Source organism: Urocitellus parryii, chromosome 2 (assembly GCF_045843805.1).
Source record: "Urocitellus parryii isolate mUroPar1 chromosome 2, mUroPar1.hap1, whole genome shotgun sequence".
Taxonomy (NCBI): domain Eukaryota; kingdom Metazoa; phylum Chordata; class Mammalia; order Rodentia; family Sciuridae; genus Urocitellus; species Urocitellus parryii.
The window spans coordinates 158,223,029-158,243,210 of record NC_135532.1 but is presented as its reverse complement, the minus strand read 5'-3'; the positions used below and the strand labels follow the sequence as shown (position 1 = coordinate 158,243,210).

The window sequence follows — 20,182 nt, the reverse complement described above, 5'->3', positions numbered from 1 at the left end:
TCGTTGAAAACCTGGTGGTCGTGATGCTCTGTTAGATCACAAGGGAGACCAGCATCACATCTACTTTAAAAAGGCTGTTCTGCACATTCAGTCCTCCCACAGCAAGGACAAAGCCATGCTTCCCCTGTCATCTTGGGGTAGAAATAGCTCTCCATCATATTTCATAGATTTTAGAGCATTTTCAGTCAGCCAAAGGTTGACTCATACTTTTGAATTTATGTGTAAACTTAGGTCCTATAAATTGTCATGCCTAAGAAGAAGCCCAATAGAAGAGATTTAAAAGGCGTATGAGCTATGAAAGGTTTTCTGAGATTATAATCAGTATGCCATTATCTCTGGTCATGATTGTGTGTATAGAAAACGCTCACTTAAAAATTGCTTGCAAGAATCTCACTGTATTGTAACTAACTATTAAGCTTCTGCTTGTAGCTGAACTTTCATTGAAAGAAGCACAAATCAAAGTAAACCAGCCCGACATAACTTCTTCGTCCTCCGCCAAGGTATGATGTGGAAAGAGTGATCTTAAATGGCAAACAACATCACTTGCTTTTTCCTGGGCATAGATGTATGTCCCTTATCATTTACTTCCTAAACTCTTAAACACAGATGAGCTCCAAAGATTAAGTTGATTTTAACACATACAGAAAAGTTGAATTCAGAGAAAAAAGAGACCCAGCACATAGGGGGATGGCTGAGACAGCAAAGATGAACGAAATGTGGGTGAATTTGATATTTGGGGAAGAGCAACTTATTTAAAAGGAAAGTAATAACAAGAAAAGGAGAAAATAATGAAAAGCTAGCGGGAAAAAACTAGCCTATCCAGTCTCCTTGAAAATATCTATTCAACTTTCAGCTCTCCATGGACCCAAATAAATGGGGAAAGCAAGAAGAGGACTAATAAGCAGTCCTTCTTTCTAGTGCTAGGAATTATATCCCATAATTATGAATATTAATAACAATGCTTCCAGCTTACAAAGCTCTTTTCTTATGAGTTGCTTTGCACAGTTCATAAACATTCTTTGTAATCCTTGCAATATGCCCATGAGTAAGATAAGTTATAAAGAACTATTATTATTAATTATAGTATATTGCAGCTAAGAGAAAAGGAATATTGCTGCAGGATATGTATTGTAATCTTGCTAACTTTTACAAAAATTATGGTACAAAGCTTTCCTCACTATGACTCATTGAGCAGAATAACTATTTGCTTGAATACAAAGGGATGAGCAGGAATATGGGGGTTGGGGGCTGGGAATGCTTTTCTTCACCACCTTTTTCTTCCACTGGCTAAATGTCTGAACCTTTTCAATGACTTGCCCTTAAGCTTTCAAGGGCCAGGGTCGGATCTGAAAAAGCTCCCTCCTAGCTAAGGGCTGGGAGTAAGGGATCAAATCAAAGAGTTGTGCTTGGTAATGCCCCCAAGCTAAATCTATCTAGGTTTTCTCAAGATTCTCTTACCTTTTCTTTTCTTTCTTTCTTTTTTTTTAAGTTAAAGGTAAACCTATCTTATTGATTTTTTTCATAGTTTAAGCTTTTTTTATTTTGTATCTAAGAAATCGATTCCCTTTGCTTTCTGTCGTTGAGAGTAGAGAGAAACAGATTCTAATAGGCCAGACCCTTGCTTTGCTGCCTTCGCCTGCTGCTTCTCACCACCCCTTTGCTCTGTGCTGATACCAGGAAGGGTGGGAATGTCTTTGACTAGTTTGCTTTGTTGCTCTGAGGTGCCCTGGTTACTTTTAATGCAGAGAAGGGAGCAAAGCAGAATGACCTGAATTTTTGACCTTTTAAATACTTCCAGGCAGTTGAATTTGAAATGAAATACTTACCAACCATTTTTCATTGTCTTACTTGAAAGACAAGGAAAATAGTATCTGTAGGTGGTATATCCATCAAAAGAGATATCCATCTTTTACTTCTGGTGAATGAAACTCATTAGAAGTCATTTCCTATTTGTGAGAATGGTAGTGACCTGTTTTTTCTTTTTCTGCCTGGGTTACAGCATACTTGAGATAGGGTAGTAGCCAGTATATGAAATCACTGGCCTTAGAGCAGACTGAAAGGGAGAAAGCCTTCAGATGGGGTATTCTATGCAGGGAAATTTGGGGAGTATTGTTCAAAGGTATCTAACTTGATAGGAAGGAGACATTTTCTTCTGGCTATTAGCAACATTTATTAATAACTACTTTTTCTCTGAAAGAAGTCTTAGATAACATAATTGAAAATAACATTTTCTGTTACCAAAAGCCAGAGCCTAGATACAAGAAATAACTTACCCAAGTTTTCATGAAGTTTATGACAGAGGCATTGTGGCACTATGGGGCGTACAGATTCTTTCTCTTTTTAGAGAGGACATCTGAATATGTGCAAAAAGAGACAAGTGGGTTAGGACTGGTTTTATGTTCTAAGCTTTTGGAACTTAAGGGTTTCTCAAATATCTACTGAGTATCTACCATGGTAAATTGCATTAAGCAGGGTGATCTACCTTGAGATATTTGGATAATAGGATAATAGTACTCACCTTTCATTAATTTAATGGCTTTATGTTCTTTCCCAACCAAATGTACTTCTCTAGGATATATTACAGAAAACTTTGGAAGATGTAGAAGCCAAGCGTAAGAATCTTAAAGAGAAACAGAGGTAAGACATGAGTTTTTCTGTTTGAAAGAATCCTCTATGCTGTGTTAAAACAAAATCTGATTTCTAAGTGGACAGACTTGGTGGTTATTGTGACAATTTCTCTTTTTCAGCTTGTGATATCTTGGTATATTCATCCTAATATGATCAGCATTCCCCAACCAAGAAAAAAAAGAGTAAAATATCTGTAACTATGTACTGGTGTGTGTACATATGTATCTACATAATGTTCAAACTTCTGAAAAATAGTGAGAAATGAGTTCAGCATTGGTAATTGAGTCTGCCGTTATGTCGGGATAAAGAAGTGCACTGCCCAAGAGATCCACAGACAGCTTTCCTGTCCCTCTGTTCTTTTTACTTAACTCTGGAGGGTTGGTCCCCATTACTTCCTTTGTCTAGTGGACTGAAACTTAGATAGGAAATAATGTTTCAAGTAAGTGTATTGTTTATATGTGCCTAAAGTAAAATTAACAAGATTATGTAAAAAAGAAGTAAAATATTTACATTTGTAAGGCTGACTGTAGCACAAATACTGATCAAATTAATTTGGGTATAGCCACTGCCACCCAAGTAAGGTCAGATTTTGAAAATTGATATTTTTGGGAAACCCGTTTTTTTTAGGAAAAAAATGATTCATTTTGGTTTTCAACATTATTTTTTGGTGAATCAGCCACTGTTGTATAACTATAATCTTCCTCAAAACTTAAATTTGAAATGTTACTTATGCATTTATAAGATTAATTAAAGAAATGTCATAGAAATTTTAATTGAAAGGCAACACTTTCTCTAAAGTCTTCAGAGTGAGAAACCTTGTGGATGACTTGTTTATAATCATAGTGTAATTTATAAAAAGTGAGTGTCTATATTTCACTACTAATTATGCCAATTTCCTTGAACTGGTTTATGTAGAAAAAATGATACTTAAAAAAAAACTTGAACATAATCAATTTGTCACTTACTACAGAGTGATATGTCTTCTTTTGGAGTCCCTTAAACAGTCAGTACTCTTGTTTAGAGTTCTGATCTCCTAGTTGAGTAAAGATTTTTGAGAAAAAGTTCAATCCCTTTTTACCTAAGATGTACATGCATTTAATAAATGCATGGTATGTTGACCATGCCTACAACTCCTCATTGAGTCTGTGGTACTCTGTGATACCTTATTCACAGAGGTGGGCAGATAGAACTTCATTATTTCCTTGAATTATCCCAGTAGGTCTATCGTGTCTGTTGTAATAGTACATGGTCATGAACCTGGAGAGAACAGCTGTGTTTGTGGAGGGAGGGAGGCTGTAGAGGGAGTACAAAGAAAGAATTCTACTAGTTGTCATTCTTGGTTAGAAAAGGAAAACAATATTTGTTATGTACTTCATTTGTTCCAGGTTAATATTTTAAAATTATCTTCTTTAGTCCTCATGACATCCCAAGTGACTAAGGGATGTGTCATCCCCATATTTTACGTGAGATGGAATGTTTTAGTAGTTCCTCTGTAGTTGCCCAGTTGTTACAATGGTAAACTTGTGTTTGAAGTCAAGTCCATCCCTTCATATGACACAAACTTTTGATAGTTCGCAGCAACCTCCTCAGACTGTAGTTCTTTTTGTCACATTCTTCTATTTCTCAATTTCTGAGAAATATATATATATAATATATATAATATATATTATATATATTATATGTACATATATTATATATATTATATATATTATATGTACATATATAATATATATATAATACTTCTAATAGAAAAATCACACAAAACATAGTGCAGGATAGAAAAATAGGAGCTCGTATCTGTTGCTCTTGTAAACTTGCCTTATTAACTTTTATTTACCTTTGATATTTAGAAAAGGTTAGAGAGAAAGCTAAAGAACATCGTTTGGCACATTCTGATCTGTATCAGATATTTGGAGACTTGAGAACAGTCTGAAAGTTAGAAGTGACATCCAGTGTAAGAAATAGCTAAAATTTTGAAAAAAGTCAAATTAACATTTTCCAAAAATGCTAAAATGTACATATCAGATCAGTTAACATTTCAGAACTCTTTTGGCTTTTTCTGGCTTTTCTAAGTTTAAATTAACAGGTTTGTTTTTGAATCAAAGAATGCTTATGTTATTTGCATCATATGTATGCAGAAAACTTGGCTATACAGATACTGAGTATACCCACCAGGTTTTGCAAAATATCTGGAAATGTTATATATCATTCCTTTTATGTGTACCTTCTGAGTTTAACTATTAGCAGTTTTGTAAACTGTGTATTTTATTTAATAAAAAATTTTTCTACATATAACTCTAGAGAATTAAAAAAAGCAAGAACGCTCTCCCTGTTCTTTGGAGTGAACATAGAAAACCGAAGCCGAGCTGGCATGTTCATTTACAGTAATAACCGTTTGATCAAAATGCATGAGAAAGTGGGGCCACAGTTGAAAATGAAGTCCTTGTAAGTATGGTTTTGTTTTCAGATGCACAAGCAGGAAAAGGGAGGTTGTATTAAGGGTCTGTGGAATGAGATGAGTGATTAATCCTAATGGGAGCAGGTGTCATATTCTCTGTTCACCCTTCCTGTCAATGGGCAGGCATTAATTTGCCTAATTTATATTACCAGTGAAGCTGTGTCTTGCTCTAAAGCAAAAACACACTTTTGGAAACATTTGTTTTTCAATGCATTTCTTAAACAGCTTGATGTTTAAACCATACCTTGAGCCATCTCTTTGGGTTTTTAATGTTTCACCAATTTAAAAATAATACAGACACATTAAAGAAATTTTAGAAGAGAAAGAGAAGAAATATCCACAGGCTTGGAGAGCAACCATGTTTAACATTCCGTACAGCCCCTACGTGTGTGAGGTCTTGCCAGTGACCTTCATGAGCACATGTTTTTTGAAGACTCCAGCCCCTTTAAATTCCAGAGTATTACATTCTGTTGTTTTCCAATGGTCTGTACTTCACAGGCGGCTTTCATCAGTCATGTAGAGGCCTGAAGAGACACCATACAAAAGGACAGAGTCAGACAGAATATCCACACAGAGTAGAAAGGGTCAGGAGAGCACTTATCACCTTCCTCTTGAGAAATTAGCAATTCATTTATTATTCACGCATTATTATTCCTGTTTATGTGCCAGGCACTGTACTCAGCTTTGAGGACAAAATGCTCAAGAAGCAATATCTTTTGCTAAAGAACATGTAGTCCAGGGAAAGAGACAAGCATTTGCATATGCTTTTTTTTTTTTCTTTTTTGGTGCAAGCAAGCACTCTACCTACTATGCTATGTCTCCAGCCCTTCAAATATGCATTTTTTTAAACAGCAATAATGAACTTTAAAACCTGAAATAATTGATTCTTTTGCTTAAAACCCCAGAGCTGTTTGTAGAAATGCCTACTACATCTACCAGGGATCTGGCCTCTGCCTGGCTGTGAGCCCCACTCCTTTGCCCATCCCCAAACTCTTTGCATTCTGTTCCTCCCATCACCTAAGCTCATTTCTGCTTCAGGGTCTAGGCACTTGCCCTTCCCTGGACCTTGAGATATGTGTCCTATTAGACCTTCCTACTGTTGGTCCTAGTATGTCATTCAGAGCTCTAAAGTTCCCTCTGTAGGAAGGTCTTTCTTCATTGAATAAGTAACTCAGCTGCTGCTGTCACCTTTACCTGCCACTGTTTGCATATTACAGCACCTACTGTATTTTCCTCATACCACTTATCACCATCTGAAATGACCTTGTTCACTTATCTTTTTTTAGAATCATACCATTCACCCTTTAGTAGATGGGAGAACCTTCCTAACCAGGACCTTGTCTTTCTTGTTATTAACTATATTCCTGGTTCCTGGAATAGGGCCACATATGTTGCTTGAATGAATGAATGATGGAGTAAATGAATGAGTACTCTGTTAGAGGTGAACATCAACTACAATAAAAAGCATTTAGGAGAGGCAGTAAACCAAACTGGGGGAAGTCGGGTCAGGACTCCTGGATGAAGCGATGCCCACATTTAGACTTATAGTATGAATAGTGAAGAGAAGGCAGGTAGAAGAGCAAGTGATGAGAAGCACAACAGACAGGCTCATTGGTCTGGGAAAGTGACATTTGTGTTCCAGGGTCGGGCAATGGGGAACCTCCAAAAGTGCTAGACAACCAAAGCTTTTTCCCAGAACAAACAGGACTGGCAAAATACCCCAGGTATTTACAGTCTGTGCCACTAAAAAAGTGGAGCAAGCAAACCCCAAAACCCTCTGATCTGACAGTCAGATCCTGTTGCCCTTTGGGATAATGAAACTCTCTGTTCCCTAGTAGAATTCACTGAGCACCCCACGGGACCCTGCAAGGAGTAGAAATTCAGCCTGACACATGAAATGGGCACAAAGAAAGTGATTTTCTGCCAGTATCATTCAAAGGATCATGCTGGTTTGTTCAGTAAGGTCCTCCATCACTGGTATTTATGCTAAAAGGCTTCTTCCCACCAGCCCTTACTGTCCATGTAAGGAGATAGATTTGGAAGAAGAGTTGCATTGATTCAATAATTATGTGCTGAAGGGATTTCAATATGATGTGACGTCTGGGATAACCATTGATTAATGATAATAAAATACAATCATGAGATAACTTGTTTGACTTTGACATGGTCTAAATCAAGAGAATGAATTTATTATTTTTTTAAAGTTGATTGCACCCAATAACCCCATCATAAGTTGAATGTGCCATAAATAAAAAATGTATCTAACACACCTAACCTATCAAACATCATGGCCTAGCTGACCAGCGTTCTGCAGAATGGGGATTATTTTCTAATTGGGAGCTGTGGCTTGCTGCCAACTTCCCATTGTCACAACAGAGTACCATACTGCATGTCACTAGTTCAGGAAAAGATCAAAATTCACAATTTAAAGCAGTTTGTTTCCTTCCTTCCTCCCATCAGCCCACCCATCCTTCCTTTCCAGTACTGGGACTAGAACACAGGCTTGTCAAAGGCTTTACTACTGAACTACGTCCCCAGCCCCGTTTCTGTAGCATCTGAACAACTTCTACACTATCAAAAAGTTGGAAAATTATAAAATTCAAGCTATCACAATTCAGAGACTGTGCAGAATATGTTTGGTCTTTGTATTTCATTCCTAACACAAAGCCCCTAAAATTTATAATTTCCTGAGAGATAGGAGTATCTCTTGATCCAGTAATATGACTCTTGGCAGGATGGGTGTTGGTCACTAGAAAGACAGCACCTTGAATCCAAACCTAGTATTTTCAGTACTACCACCCCTGAGGGAATAGAAGACAGGAGAGAAGCCAGAGATAAGTCAATCACGAGTTGATTATATCTAAAAAGTGGTGTTTAGAGAGCTTCTGGGCTCATGAATGCTTCCACATGTGGGGAGGGTGGCACACCCCAACTCCACAGGACAGAAGTGATCCTTCCAGACTTTACCAATGTTCCTCTTCATTTGGCTCTTCATTTGTATCTTTTATAAAATCCTTTATATTAAATTGGTAATCATAAAAAAAAGTTGATTGCAAATGACCAGCATATATTTGATATTTCTTTTTGTGCAGCTAAATTTCATAAAATTTATATGTGTGTTTATTCCATCAGACTTGGTGCAGGCATAGTTGGAATTGTTAACATACCCTTGGAGATCATGGAACCATCCCACAATAAACAAGAATTTCTCAATGTCCAAGAGTATAATCATCTACTGAAAGTCATGGGACAGTACTTGGTTCAGTACTGTAAGGACACTGGGCTCAGTGAGTATTCAATGCTTATAGTAAGAGATGTTTAAAAGGGTTCAAACTGTGTGATTTCTTTAAGCTGAAATGATTATATAGGTATCCAGTAACCTAAAGCCCCCAAAGAGTTCCAACTTGAAAAACAGAAAGAGAAGGGCTGGGGCATAGCTCAGTGATGGAGTTTTTGCCCAGCGTGCTCCAGACTCTCGGTTTCATCCAAACACTGTAGAAAAGAAAGAGAGAAGAAAAAAAAAGGTGAGAGAGGAACTAGTTTTAGAACTTTTACCAGAATATCATGTGAAAAACAAATCAGCAGACTAGAAATTATAAGAGGGCAGCCAGAGAGCGGAGTGTGGTTGTGTCTGACTATGAGGAGGGAGACGGAAGGTCTCCAAACACATTGAGAAGCCACCAGAGGACACTGAGACTCCACAGTGCAGGAACACATGAGCCTGCACAGGCCCTCATAGACCTTAGTAGCTCTTAGAGCATTCCTGCCTCACACCATACAATAGTAATTATTGTCCCTGGGTGGTATGTTAAACATTGTTATGTATATTTAACATTGATTACGAATGTCAATTCCAGAAAGATTTCACAAAATCAGTATGTTTAGAAACTTTGAAGATAAACTTTAGTTGTCTGGAGAATTTGACCAACCCAGGTCACCTCATTCTTCAGTGATACTTAAACATTTAGGTGGTGTGCTGCTTATTAAAAATGCATCTAACACATTTAACCTATCAAATATCGTGGCTTAGCTGACCAGTCAAATAGACACTTGTTTTTAACTTACTCAGATGTAGGACTTCATTTATGGAAAGAAATTGACAAGCTACTGTGTATTTGTTATGAATTTGTTCAGTGATTTACATGAAGTATGTATAATTCATTTGTGTCCAAAAAAAAATGTCTCTCCTTGAAACAACTAAAAATCTTATTGCTAGGCTTAATGTTGGAAGTTTAGAATATTTTCTTTTCTTTTGTACCCACCTTATTTGGATCTAAAATTTTCTCCCCAATGAACCAGAGGGATGAGTACAGGAACTCAGGGGGAAAGTTAAAACGGGGAATGAGATTACATGGCCTAAAACCTGCTCAGTGTGTGATCTGTGCCTCAACAGGCATTTGTCCACTTGGAGGTTGTTAGAAAGCAGAATGAATTCGAAGCTCCACTTGAGACCTACTGATTTAAAATCTGCATTTTCACATGATCTCAAAGTGGCTTCTCTGCACGTTCAAGTTTGAAAAGCACTGCTCTGAAGAGCACACTCATGAAATTTTTCTTTGGGTAGACATACTTTTTTCACATGCGCTTTTTTTTTCCCTCAGAGAGATGTTTGAAATTCCAATATAGGAATGACTCTATTGTTTGATAGGATTTGTTTAAAGCTGTGGAAAATGTAAGACAATATAAATGTAAAACATAAATATAAACAGGGAAATATAAATCACACATCCATGTCCTGGTTTTTAAAGGGTGTCATGACATGGTACTAAAGGAAAACACTATGCATTGGAAAATTGTCTAACTCCCCATTATTTTCATATCTTCACTATGATCCCATCCTTGTCTTCCTCACGAAGATGTAGGTATTGAATATAAGGTCAGAGGAGTCCTCTCCATCCAGCACACACTTAGGAGAGGTATCCTCCACCCTGTTCGTGGGTGGACCTCTCATCCCCTTTCCCTGTGTCTAGGTACAAACCCTGCAGTTGTCTCTCCAATCTGGGTATCATGTGCCAGCCTCTCTACACCAGCTCTATGTAACTCCTTGTCCTTATCCTATTTTTTTTCCAAACATGTCTCAAGGGACATAATAGGGTTCAAAATAAATATATTTATATTTTTATTGTTACTCATTTATATCATCTTATTTTCCTGTTTCTATAATTGTCTACAAGTTGATTTAGGGCTATCAGATTCTCTCACAAAACTGTTCCTCTAGAAAGAAGGCAGAGAATAGAACAGGGATAGCAAATAGCAAGCATGTGTAGTTGTTCATACGTCTCACAACTTCATTTCCAAACTTCATTATCAACCTGAAACAAATCATGAAGGTCAGGATTGATAGTCTCAGTAACTTCTGAGGAGCTCCGTCTTCAAGGTCTTTGCTTATCAATTCCTACAGGGGTGTGGGACAGAAGTCATGTAATGCTTGACTAATACTCTGAAAGTTAGTATTACAGGGCACACACTTTTAATGAAAAGTATTTGGGTAGTTTTTTTGCCTTATAAATAAAAGATGCAATCTTTGTATTTGCTGTAAATCTGATCTGATTCTGTGGAAAATTGGGCTCTTGTAAAAATTGAATCAGCAGAAAGGGAAATGGAGAGGTAATGACTTTGTGTCATTTATCAAATCTGCATTTACTTTTGGCACAGTGGATGCTAAGAATCTCAGAAATATTTTTCTTGACTCTGAATCTGACCTCAGCTCGCTGTCTGCTACTGTTTTCTAAAGCTTTATGCTTCATTGCAATAAGATGGAATTATTATTTCAGCTTTGGGGAATAGGGAGAGAAGAAGACAGAAAAGATGGGGAGAAACAGCAAATGAAGTTTGAGTTAGAACAGAAGCAATTATGTAAATATGTGTTACTAAACTTTTCCAAAATGGATCAGAATTGAGCTGATGTGTTAAAATGAAATCTGTGGTATAAAATTATAATATATTTTTTTCCAGCAGAATTCAAATCATAGGTCCTCAAAGAGGACTCAAAGAGGCTAAATTACATTTACCCAATCACCCTAATCCCCTGCACCTCACAGTCATTAAAGCCTGAGCAAGAAGGGCTTCCCATGAGGAAAATCGCTACCTCTTGAGGTAGGCCATGAATCTTGACACCACTCAGAGGCCACCCTGTCTGGGAACTTCCAGTTCACAGGACATTGTGGTCTTGAGTGCTTGCATTTGCACAAACTGATAAGTTGAAATTCTTCTAAGAGGATGGTTTTTCTAGAAGGGACCTTTGGGATAAGTCATGAGAGCAGAGGCCCCCTGATTGGGATTGGTGCCATTGTGAAGGAGACACAGGGAAGCTCCTCACCACTGCACCAAAGTGAGGTCAAAGGGAGAAGATAACTGAACCTGGAAGTGAGCACTCACCAGTCTCTAAATCGACCAGGACCTTGATCTTGATCTTATTTATAAGAAATAAATTCTATTGTTTATAAGTCACCCAGTCTAGGGTATTTTGTTAGAGCAATCCAGATGGACTAAGATGACTTGACAATTAGAAATAGGATTGGTTCCTAACAGAGAAGAATGAAGCCGGAAGCCAGTTTCTGGGAAGCAATGAGTTGTTAGCCAAGCCAACTTGATCCTTCCCTTTTGGGGCTACGGGATATATGCCTAAAGCCTTTCCAGAGGACAGCCCTTCAGATATTTGAAGACAAGCTGATCTCCCTCTTCAGTCTTGTTTTATCCTGACTAATATTTCTCTTTCTTTCATTTTTAAAATTTTAATTTCTTATATGTGACAGCAGAATGCATTACAATTCACATTACACATATAGAACACAATTTTTCACATCTCTGGTTGTACACAAAGTAGCATCACACCATTCATGTCTTTATACATGTACTTAGGATAATGATGTCCATCTCATATCCTAATAGTTCTATGTCTTATTATTGTTCTTCATTTGACATGGAATTGAATATATTTGCTATTCTAGCATTACAATGATAAGTTTATTGCCTAGAAACAAAATGTTCCCAGTGAAACCTGGACATCCTCCAGTGAGATGGTCTCATCATTTTTCTTCTGAGATTTTGTAATGTCAATGGTGTAGCCTAATCATATACTAACTCTCAGTAAGCACATTATTTGACCCTTAGTGTCTTTATTACCAAAAAATTTCAACAAAATTTCTACTGCGTGTTCCTATAAAGCTACCCTTCTCTCTACACTTCTCTGCACTTCTCTCTACTTATATTTTTCCAGTTAGTGTTTTTGGGCCTTACTGTACCACGATGCACTTTTCCTTATTAAGTTTTATCACCTTATTTGGTTTCATTCATTCAAATTGTCAGGACTTTTCTTTGAATCTAGTGCTGACTTATAACTAACGTATTGTTTTCCCATATTTGTGCAAAGCCTGGCTAGCATTTTCTCTGTGATTTCACATAAATCCTATTGCATAGAGAAAGAAACACAAGCTCTGTGATCTCTCCTGATATAGAAATGGGCACATCGCACATGATTGAGGACAGTGAACCAATTATAGGTTTTCCTAGTGATGCTGTCATCTAACTCTTGTCAATTTCCCAGTTTATGCACAATATTTGTAAGATGAATATTTCTGTTAAGATAATGTCTAGTCCTGGATATAGCTAGCTTCTCACAATAAAATTTTCTTTCATTATGTATTTAGTCTCTAAGATCTCAAAAGTACACTGTCAGAAAATGAAATATGGGCTGGGGGCGTGGTTTAGTGGTAGAGTGCTCGCCTAGCACTGGGTTCGATCCTCAGCACCACATAAAAATAAATAAGTAAAAGTATTGTGTCCAACTACAACTAAAAAAAATATCACAAAAAAAATGAAATACAACTTCTCAGCTGGGGATATATGTTGAGTAGAAGAGCTATATAAATATTAAAAGGCGAAAACATGAGACAAGTTTAAGATATAGGCTGAGAAACAATTGATGTCTTGTTAATTTCGTTTTCCAAGCTATAGGTTTTATGTATTTATTTTACTTTGTCTTAAAGCATTGTGTTACAAATATTATATTCTATGGTTTATCTAAATTTTTGTATGGTGTTCTGGGTAGAATCATGTCCCTCTCAAATGCATATCTTGAGGCCCTACTTCCAGTACTTTAGAATGTGGCTGCATTTGGAGATGGGCCCTTTAAGTAGTATTTAAGTTAAAATGGGCTCTAATCCCCACTGACTGGAGTGTAAAAGGAGGAAATTTGGATACACAAAGAGATACCAGGGATGGGTTGAACAGAGAAAAGATCATGTGAGGCTGCAGCAAGAAGGTTGGGACCCTCAGAAGAGACTCTGCCTGCCATTATCTTGATCTTGGACTTCCAGCCTCTGGAACAGAAAATAAATTTCTGTTGTTTAAGCCACCCACTCTGTGGCATTTTGTTATGGTAGCCTTAGTAAACTAATCAATATGGCAATTTCAAAATTAGAAATAAAGAGAATATTGTACAGAAGCCATATAAACCCATCATCTAGTTTCAACACTTACCAATTCATAGAGAAGCTGATTTCATCTATATTTCTGGCTTTTCTCTCACCTCAATGAAGAAGACAATTCCAAAATTATTTCTGAGATTTTAGCACGTATTTCAAAAAAAGTAAGTGCTCTTTGAAAACCACAGTGCAAATATCACACCTAAAAATTGCCAATACCTCTTCATTTTAATAAAGTACCCAATTGTTATTGTTCCTATTTCTAATGATCTCCTGTCATCGTATAATACATAGGCCCCCCCTTCCTTCTGACCTCTTCGTCCCCACTTGTTTATACTTCCTGTTAATTTGTGGGGCTGATTGTCCTATGGTTTCCACACAGTCTAGATTATCCTGCAGTATGGCACATTCTACCAGTCTATTTTTTTTTTTTTTTGTAAATTGGTAGATTATGGACTAGCAGTTTGATCAACTTCAGGTGTGCATTTTGTGGAGTCATATATGATCCAATCATCTCTCTTTTAATGATATTAGAGAAATTAACGATCAATGCTCAAAATCCATAGAAGTTAAAAAAAACTTGTATCGTAACACATTTTATTATTTCACTAGCTCTAATACTTCTATCAAGAAAAACTTTCTTACATATACTATTTGGTTATACATATTAGTTGGTAATTTGACTATCTAACAAAAGCAACAGAACTATGCTAAAAACTTGCTTTGAATAAAAGCTTAATGTAAGAGGAGTCAGAGACAATTAAAACATTAAGGCACGATTGACTCCAATTGTTTGTACGGGATCAATGTATGCTTTAAAACCACTACTTCATGTCAGCTCCCAGCAAATAACAGGATGATTCAGAAGTTTATCAGATTGATTTTTCTTGGGGGGAAAAATCACATTTTCAGATTTGATCCATTTACTTTGCTTTCACCTGGTAATTGGAATTATCACCATTGATAGCACTTATGCTTCCTATTCTTTCTGATGACACTTGTATTATAATGATAAATGACATTTTTTACATCTACAGTCAAGTTTCTTGCTAAAATATCTCATAGGATCTCACCCATGTTGCAAATAAAATACTAAAAAGTGTAGCACTCTTATTTTGTCTGGGAATTTGATACCATTTGATTCTCACAGTTCAGTTTCCCTCTCCAGTTTTGAGCAAGACTTCAAAACTCTCTTCACCACTTGGCTAATGTGTACCTTAGTAAAGAAGAGTAAGTTATATTCAACTACTCTGAACTTAATGCAACCAGCAATCTAATGTACATCATAAAGACTATAGGGAATAAAATTGTACTATATATAGATTCATGCCAAATGAGTATATTTTATCAGCTATTGCCAAAAAGACAAAGAAAAAAGGTAACTGTGAGATGATGGATAAGTTCAACAGTGTCACTATAGTAAGTAACCTTTATATTAACTATACATGTCACATAAAGTCTTGTATACCTTAAATAGGTAGCACAGTAAAATTTATTTGAAAATATTCTTCCTATTCATGAAAAATAAAGCGATGAATCAGAATTGAACATAAATTGTATTAATGGGAAGATCAAATATGAATCTTTAGCATTTTAAGAATATTAGCTAATTCAGCAGGCTTCCTATATGCCTGAGTAATGTAAGGAGAGTCCTTGTAGAAAGTTAATCTGTCCAGATAGTAGGGAGACACATATCTGACTAGGCTATTATCCTCGATAGCGCAGAACTCTAAGAATGTGTTTTTGATTATTGGGTTTTGATTTCCACATTTTAGAGAGAATAAGAGAATGAATGTATCCAAAGGAAAACAGTGATAGTACTCAATAGAAATATAGCCTAAGTACAGAAGGTAAAAGTTTTTTCTTCCTGAGAAAACCAGAGGAAGCACAGCTTTCCTCAGTCTTGCTTTTGAGGGTTAACAAGGAGGTCTCTAGACCTTCTCCTGTACTTTTCATACCCATGTGGTTGTCATTTGGGAGCCAAGTGGCTCTGGGGAACCTGAAAGTATACTAGGCAGTTCTTGAGTAACTTGGTCTGCCAGTTATTGTCTAAAACGGCACTATACATCATTCAAAAATATGCTACAGATGTTCAAGCATATGTAGATGTAGTTGGGAGTAGTAAAATATAAACTTTCTCATAAGTGTTATTAAAAATGGTGTTGAGAAAACTGGATGTTATTTGTAGAAAATGGAAATTTGACCTCTGTCCCTCACCCTATACAAAAATCAACTCAAAATAGATTAAATACCTAAAAGTAAGATCTAAAACTACAAGAAGAGAAGAGAGAACACACTTTTAGACATTGATACGAGAAGTAACTTTTCTGGATGTGGCCTCTACAGCATACCAAACAAAATTAAAATAGTCAAGTAGAATTACAGATAATCTGTCAAATGGAAGAAAGTATTTGCTAACTGTTAATCAAACAAAGGACTAATATCTAGAATATAAAAAGAACTCAAAAAGGTTAACAACAACAACAAAACCCCCAAATAATCCAATAAAAACGGGCAAATAATCTGAATAGACACTTCACAAAAGAAGTACAAATGGCTAACAAATACATGAAAAAAATGCTCAGTGTCATTAGCTATGAGGGAATACAAATCAAAACTTCAATAATATATCATCTCACCCCAGTTAGAATGACTATTATCAAAACAATAACAAATGCTGGTGAGGACCTGGAGCAAAAGCAGCTTTCATACACTGTTAGGAATGTAAATCAGTGCAACCATTATGGGAACAGTAGGGAGGGTCCTCAGAAAAATAAAAATAGATTTGCCATATGACCCAGCTGTCCCACTTCTAGGTATATATCTAAAGGGAATGAAATAAATATAGCAAAGAGATACTGTATGTTTACTGTGGCACTGTTCACAATAGCTAAACTATGGAATCAACCTCAGTGCTCATCAAAGACAAATGGATAAATAAAATTTTATATATATGCATATATATATATATATATATATATATATATATGCATGCACACAACAGAATATTATTCAGCCATAAAGAAGAATGAAATCCTATCATTTGCAACAAAAATGGATGGAATAGGAAGATTTATGTTAAGTAAAATAAGCAGGACATAGAAAAACAACTACTACGTGTTCTCTCATATGGGGAAGCTAATGTGTTGTCCTGAACATAGAGTGATTATTAGAGGTTGGGAAGGGTAGAGGGATGAATAAGGGAAGGCTGCATTTGTCAAAATATCACATTTCATTAGTATGTAAAATTTATGCATATTAATAAAAATAAAGCATTAGAAAGTTATTAAATTCATAGTTTGTATCATGTATTTTCTTAGGTTGGGGAAATGGTTCTGAATATTTTTGCAGCTTAAAGAAGTCCTCATATTTAAGGTGGATAACCACTGGTAAGGAACTATAGAGTGACAGTTCCCTTTCAGCTCCCTTGCCAGGTGAAATGATGCAGGTAACAGAGTGCGCTGGGCCAACTCTGCAGATGCCTGGAGATTTGCTCTGCAGCATACTGTGCTTACAGTACACTGTGTAATGGAAAAGCAACTGCCACATGCTTCTACCACTGACTGCACCCATAGTACCTGACTACCAAACCCCACTCAGCCAAACCCAAGATCCAAGAGAAAGAATGGGAAGGGGGACTGTGGCACTTCACCACCACATTTCTTGCCTTGCTTCTCTTCCATTCAAGTAGACTGATGTAGAAAGTGAAAAACAAGGGGAACAAACCTGCCTCAGATCTCAGGAGCTTTCTCGTATCACATGAACCATATCTAAGCCATCACAGTGTTTCCTCCTGAGGCAGCAATACCCTGGTGGCTCTTCTCAAGAGTGGTCCAGGTATCATCATCAATGGACCGGAGTTGGCATTGTTCTCTGAAACCACTTTGGCCTCCCTGATCCAGAGTTTCCATTAAGAATATAGAGGATAATCAATCACATCTTGGACCTAATGAAGAAGGGTCAAGTGTCTGCCCGTTACATTAGCCAAAAGTGAGAGTGGCAAGAAAAACAGGACTGTATCCACCAGAGGAGGAACTGTGATTGAACAGTGCCCTGAGAAGAGAGATAATTTCTATCTCAGGAGAACCTCAAAAACAGAATATCATTGTTGACTTAGATGCAGCACCACCTGAAGGCATCACCTGAAGGCAGGAACCCGATTTAAACAGCTTCCCTAGTTCATGATTTTCCTGGTGCCTTGAGTTTATAAACTGTTATAGGCTCTTTATTTTGATGGAGACCATCAGAGCTTCACTTTGATAGTTTACTATTGACTTTTATTATTATTGTTTTTCTCCTGACTGATTCCCTGGATGTCACTGTACACCTGTAAATGAATATGAAGCTGATGTGCTGGAGGATGTTGCATTTATCCTATTTTTTTAAGAGACAGAAATTAACTGTGTGAACTACTCGTTTAGTTACTGAATTTTGGTAAAATTTGAGTAAGCTATTGCAGTATTTTTGATTATTTTTTCCTGTTCTAAAAGGCTCCTGAAAAATTAATCAGATTAATTTAAGCATTAAGAATCCTCTGAATTAAGTATTCCAAACATAGCTAGCAGTAAATTAACCTTTCACAGTTTTTCTCAAATACTTATTCTAGAAATTGAGACTTTAATTCTGTGTGCATTAATCCCAGATTATCCCATTAATTTAATGAGTTTGTCGGTTTTTAAAACAAAAGTTTCAAGATACAGATTATTTTATAATTCTAAATATTAGCTGTGTTTGCTTTTATCTGTTTGCACTGTACAATAGTAAATTGAATCTTTTAATCAGCCTACCTCAAGGATGCCAAAATAATTGGGAGTCAATAAATTGTGGATTAGCTGAATGGCTTGTTTCATAGGTGCCCTGATATATTTAACACATTTTAGAAAGTCAATTACTCTTTAAGTTTTGAAATTTAGCTCTTGATTTTTTTATTCACATCGAGGTGAAAGGGCAATTTAAAAACCTTTGTTAAGACACATTAACATGAATATCAGAGATTAAAGCTCAATGTTAAAACCATCAATAATTACATTCCACTGTATTTGTGAAGGCCAACCTCAAACTAAGAATAATTATTGTTATTCGTTTTGTTATTTCTTGCAAGAGAAGGTCAGACAATAATTTTTATAAATGTAAACTCTCAGCCTGTTTCCTGCAGATACAGTTTGGAGAATTTCAGTAGGTATACACCTTCCAACATCAGTCATCGCTATCATTTTGTAATATGTGGATTTTGGAGAAAACAAAGAGTGGTGGTATAAAACCGCGTAGACTGAGCACTGCATAAACGAAAAGAGAAACGATGTGATGTTTTTCCTTCCACTGCCATCCCTCTGCCTTCTTACCTATCTGCTTGCTGAAGCACCTCCCTAAACCTCCAGAATCCACCCCATGAAAAACTTGTTTTAATATCACAATAAGCACAAATGCAAGTTGTGCATTTTGGAGTCATCTTTATTTGAAGGAAAATAGTTGAGTTTCCATGGCTACTTGTCAAAAACTATTTCTAAACTCTGCCCCCCAATAACTTGATTTCTTTACCCTGGTAACTGCCTCAAGTTATTAATATTAATACTGTCAAGTCTTTTATTAGACCTGGTCTTCAGATGTTTGGCTAGTGAATTTTCCATTTCTGCCTTTCATAGGCAACACTTCTTCAAGAGTATTTACTCCCTTAAGAAAATGGGACTGTGAGCCAGCTACTGTAAATAAGATGCGGTGAATAACCCCTGTCTTCAAGGATTTCACTATTCAGAGGGGAAAATAGAGAGTAAATAAGAGCATAATGTGTAAGTATTTAAGGGTGGTGTGATCACAGAGCAGGAAGGAGAAGATCACTGTGCCCTTGAGGAACACATGCTTATGTTTTTAACAACCTACTAGTTTTAGCACTCTTAAACTGTTTGTGTTGGGATCACAGTGGATGTTCATCTTGCAAGTTAGCTGTGTTGTATTAACTGTTTTAATGTTTCTGATGTTTTTCTGGGAGAAAGATTATGACACTTCATTTTACCACAAACAACAAATTATCAAGGAATTTTGTCAAGAATAGCAACAGTAACATTTTTTGAGGGCCTTTGAGGCGCAAGATGCTGAGCTCTGTGTGGAAGATGCACCAACAAGAAAGCATGGCTCTTCCTTTGGAAAGGTGTGGTCTTCCTGAGGAAGTGATGTTTAGAAAGGGGAAAAATACAATACAGCAGCAAGTTAAATTTCTGCAGGGTTCTATTGTTTCCCCCCTATTTTTTTATTGTGGTAAAATCCACACCACATAACATTGACCATCTGAAGATGGTCATAGTGTATAATCCTTTCTATTATGCTGATGAACTCAGTTTGCTAGTATTTTGTTGAGAATTTTTTATTCTCATAAGGAATGTTGATTTGTAGTTTTCTTTTGTTGTAGTGGTTTTTTGTTTATTTGTTTGCTTCTGATGCTGACATAGGAGTAATGCCAGCTTCATAGAATGAGTTAAGGAGGAAGGTTTCTTCCTGTTCCATTTTTTCTTCTTGTTGTTTTTAAAGTTTGCGAAGAATTGACATTACTTTTATTGAACATTTGGTAGAATTCACTGGTGAAACCATCAGTCCAGGGCATTTTTGCTGGGAAATTTTTGATTACTGACTTAATGTTCTCATTAGTTACAGGTCTATTCAGAGTTCATATTTATTC

The 20,182-nt window shown here is 36.4% G+C and overlaps 1 protein-coding gene across 1 annotated transcript in view; it reads left to right on the top strand.

The window, feature by feature from the left end:
• The window catches only part of Morc1 (MORC family CW-type zinc finger 1), a 162,442-nt gene that overhangs the window by 62,162 nt on the left and 80,098 nt on the right, over nucleotides 1–20,182 (top strand). The window contains exons 11-14 of the mRNA XM_026395006.2: nucleotides 430–500; nucleotides 2,573–2,637; nucleotides 4,930–5,073; nucleotides 8,219–8,373. Coding sequence (XP_026250791.2) covers nucleotides 430–500; nucleotides 2,573–2,637; nucleotides 4,930–5,073; nucleotides 8,219–8,373 — 435 coding nt within the window. The remainder of the gene's footprint in view (nucleotides 1–429; nucleotides 501–2,572; nucleotides 2,638–4,929; nucleotides 5,074–8,218; nucleotides 8,374–20,182) is intronic.